Here is a 3191-nt window from a genome sequence, read left to right as displayed (position 1 = left end):
TAAATCCAAACTCCATATTTTCACGAGAGTCCTTTTTCTTTAAATGCTACCGAGGCTGGTAGAGGGTCAATAATCGGATGACCACACTTAGACCTTGGCCTCTGGAGCTAGGAATTTGGTTTGGGACTCTGACTTGCTGACTTGGTTATTTAGGGACTCTGACTTGCTGATAGAGATGTTCAAAGTTCCCAAAGAGAAAAAAAGTACTTACAGCACATGCTCAAGAAGCCACTTGCATCTCTCAGAAAGAAAGACCTTTCCATTTTTATAACATGCCCTGTATTGCAAAACTAGGGTACTCTTAGTTACAAATTAACCACAACATTAACCCTGGGATGGTATTTTCAAAGCTGATGGGCAAAGCCAAGGCCAAGAGGAACAAAACAAAAAATGATAAGATTTGAACTTTGAGTGATTGATTGCTTCGGCTGCCAGATCCTTCAGCTAAAACAAAAGAGAAAGAGGACTGTCAGGACTGAAAGAGTCCAGGTCCATGATAGGAAAAGTGTCTTTTCAGTAGGCAGTACGATGGACATGGGCAAAAGTGGCAGGTGGCAGGAGAAAAAAAGCTCTCACCATCGACCAAACAGCACTGGGATTGGCAGCCTTTTGAGGAAAAGTGCACACAGGCAGAAGCTGGGTGGGCCTCTGTGATGGGTGCTGTGGAAATTATTTGTACATTGGCAGAGGAAATGATGTCAAAGGTAGTTTCCAGTGGGAATCTTCTGATACTATACACATATAATGCCTTCTCTGGGGCTAAACCATTCTTGTCTTCTGGTTGCTAAAATCCCCTGCACCCTCCCCTAGCCACAGGACTCCAAAAGAGGATACAAAAAGGAGCCAAGGAGGCTAAAATCAAAGAATGCATCATTACTACGCACTTACTATGTGCAAAGAAGGGGGAGAACAAAGAGAACAGGACTCAGTCAGAAAACCTGAGTTCAGCCTTCCCTCTGCCAGTTTCTAGCTATAGTAGTAGTAGTAGTAACTTCCACTTCTGCTTTTGAATATTTACCATGTGAAGGCCATTTTGTGAAGCATCTGATTCTGGGCACCTCTGGTTTCAGCACTACATTAAGAATTTGTGTTAAGCTGTAGGAGGTGGGCAGGGGATGAGGGATAGTTTTAGCTCAGCCTAGATGGAGTCTAATGTGGGACTTAGAAATCAGGATAAATAGCGCAGATTTTACCTTAAAGGCACAGGAAGCCACTGAAGGACTTTGACAAGGCAGTGGCTTGTGATTCTGTGAACCATTGTTTCTTCTCAACCAAACATAGACTGAGCTCTTACTATGTGGTGTAAAAGCACCACAGTAATCGCCAAGGTTTCAGAGGTGAATACTATCAGTTTTGAACCCAAGGGGTCTTTTCAATGGGCACTTACTGCCCAAATTGAAAAGAGGGCATACCTCACATATGAGATGGTCACTTGTCTGTGGGTCCCAAAGAAAGACAATGGCAAGCTGAGGTTTCCAGAATGAGAGGTCAGGCTGTGCTCAGTCCTGATAATATGGTACAGCACGTCATCTGCTCTCTTATATATAGCAAATTTCTATGGAAGAAACAGCAAAAGACTATCTAGAAAGAAAACTTCTAAACCTGTGCCCTCTTGTGGCATAATCGGACAATGGCACAGGATGCTTTCTACTGCTTGTAATTCAGCTGAGCTTTGCTGGCAGATAAGAGCTGCAGGGCGAGTCTCCGACATATGAGAAAGGAACCCTTCTTCCTGCAGGCTCCCATGTCCTGTTTTCTGGCATCACAGGCACCAGACCTGTGCTTCTATCGCACCTCTGTTATGTAAACTGTGCAATTTGGGGTAAGTTACCTAATATCCTGGAACCTCAGTTTCCTCACCTCTAAAGTAGAAATGATAATAATCGCCAAGTCCTATGGTTAGTGGGAGTATCCCATGAAGTTTACAGGTGGTATCCAGAAGCTTCTATAGTAGTGCATGGCATGTGGTGAGGATCCAGCAACTATTAATTCCATCTTGATTTTATTCCCTCACCTCAAGTCTCCATGGTCCCTGTGCTTCATCCCCAACCCTCCCTGCTGTTCTCTTCTGCTTTACACAAATGCATTCTACTTAACATGCCATTTATTGATGGATAGGGTATAAAATCTTCTTGTAAACTTATATTTAGCACAAGAATTTCATTGTGCTGCTGGAGCTAGCACATTGAATAAAGACTCTCTAGGAGGTGTTATTTTAACAATAAATTGAATCAGATCTAAAATTATGTACGTTGTTCTTTGGATGAAAACCATCATAATCTATTCCCACACAAATTCCCCAGAATTTAGTTCTTAATGTGTCCAAAATTCCACAACTTTTTTAAGTGTGTGAACACTAGTCTCATTGTTTTGACTTGATCCTTGATCCTCCACCTCAGTTTTGGGGATACAAATGATCATACTCTACTTACAGGTCAACGGCAATAATTGGTGAGGGATGGTGGCATTAGGAAAATTGACTTCTTCTTACAATTTTCAGTATTACAGTCAGGGATATTACTGCGTTTTTAGGCAAAATAGAAACAACCTCATCAGACAAAAGAGAACAACTTCTCTCCTACCAAGGGAAATTCAGTAGGCATTTGGGGTTGAGATGTCTTTTGATTCTCAGTGGAGAATTAATGTCTTAATATACTTGAAATTTCACTTTTTATTTCAGTGACTAACTTTGATGGAAATGAGCTATCAATATTAGAATATCAACTGATTCTGGAAATTCACAGGTTCAAATGCTAAGCATAGGATTTGGCCAACTTACCTCTCCAGCTACATTTCAAGAAATTCTGCTTTCATGTTGTATAGCTTCAATATACTCCCTGAGCAGCTGAATCAGGAGTATTTTGAGTATGTCATTCTTTTTTTCATGCTTTCTAGAGCCATTAGAATCATCAACTTCACCACACATTCTTTGAACTACTTACATCCTTCAGACTTCTCTATGGCAGCAATTAGGGCCTCCAAAGGCATGTCTTCAAAGGCTCTACATTTCAGGAGACCACTAAATTAACTGATATGTCATTTTATTCCATGGGTTTTCATATTTCCCTTCTAGAACATGAGTGGGGTTTTAAATTTCCTTTAGCCCTACTAGGCCAGAATTATGGAATTTCAAAGTTGTAAAGTTTCCTTAAATATTGTTGCATGAAATCCAATTTCTGTTAGCAATGCCA

The 3191-nt window shown here is 40.9% G+C and overlaps 1 protein-coding gene across 1 annotated transcript in view; it reads right to left on the bottom strand.

Moving 5' to 3' along the window:
• Positions 1–263, bottom strand: part of SERPINA7 (serpin family A member 7) — a 5223-nt gene extending 4960 nt beyond the window's left edge. Inside the window, exon 1 of the mRNA XM_012812650.2 lies at positions 212–263. Coding sequence (XP_012668104.2) covers positions 212–263 — 52 coding nt within the window. The remainder of the gene's footprint in view (positions 1–211) is intronic.
• Between the last annotated feature and the right edge of the window lie 2928 nt (positions 264–3191).

Source organism: Otolemur garnettii, unplaced genomic scaffold (genome assembly GCF_000181295.1).
Source record: "Otolemur garnettii isolate 467f Iridium unplaced genomic scaffold, OtoGar3 scaffold00216, whole genome shotgun sequence".
Lineage (NCBI taxonomy): Eukaryota > Metazoa > Chordata > Mammalia > Primates > Galagidae > Otolemur > Otolemur garnettii.
The sequence above is the reverse complement of the archived record's forward strand: the minus strand, read 5'-3'. Positions and strand labels throughout refer to the sequence as shown.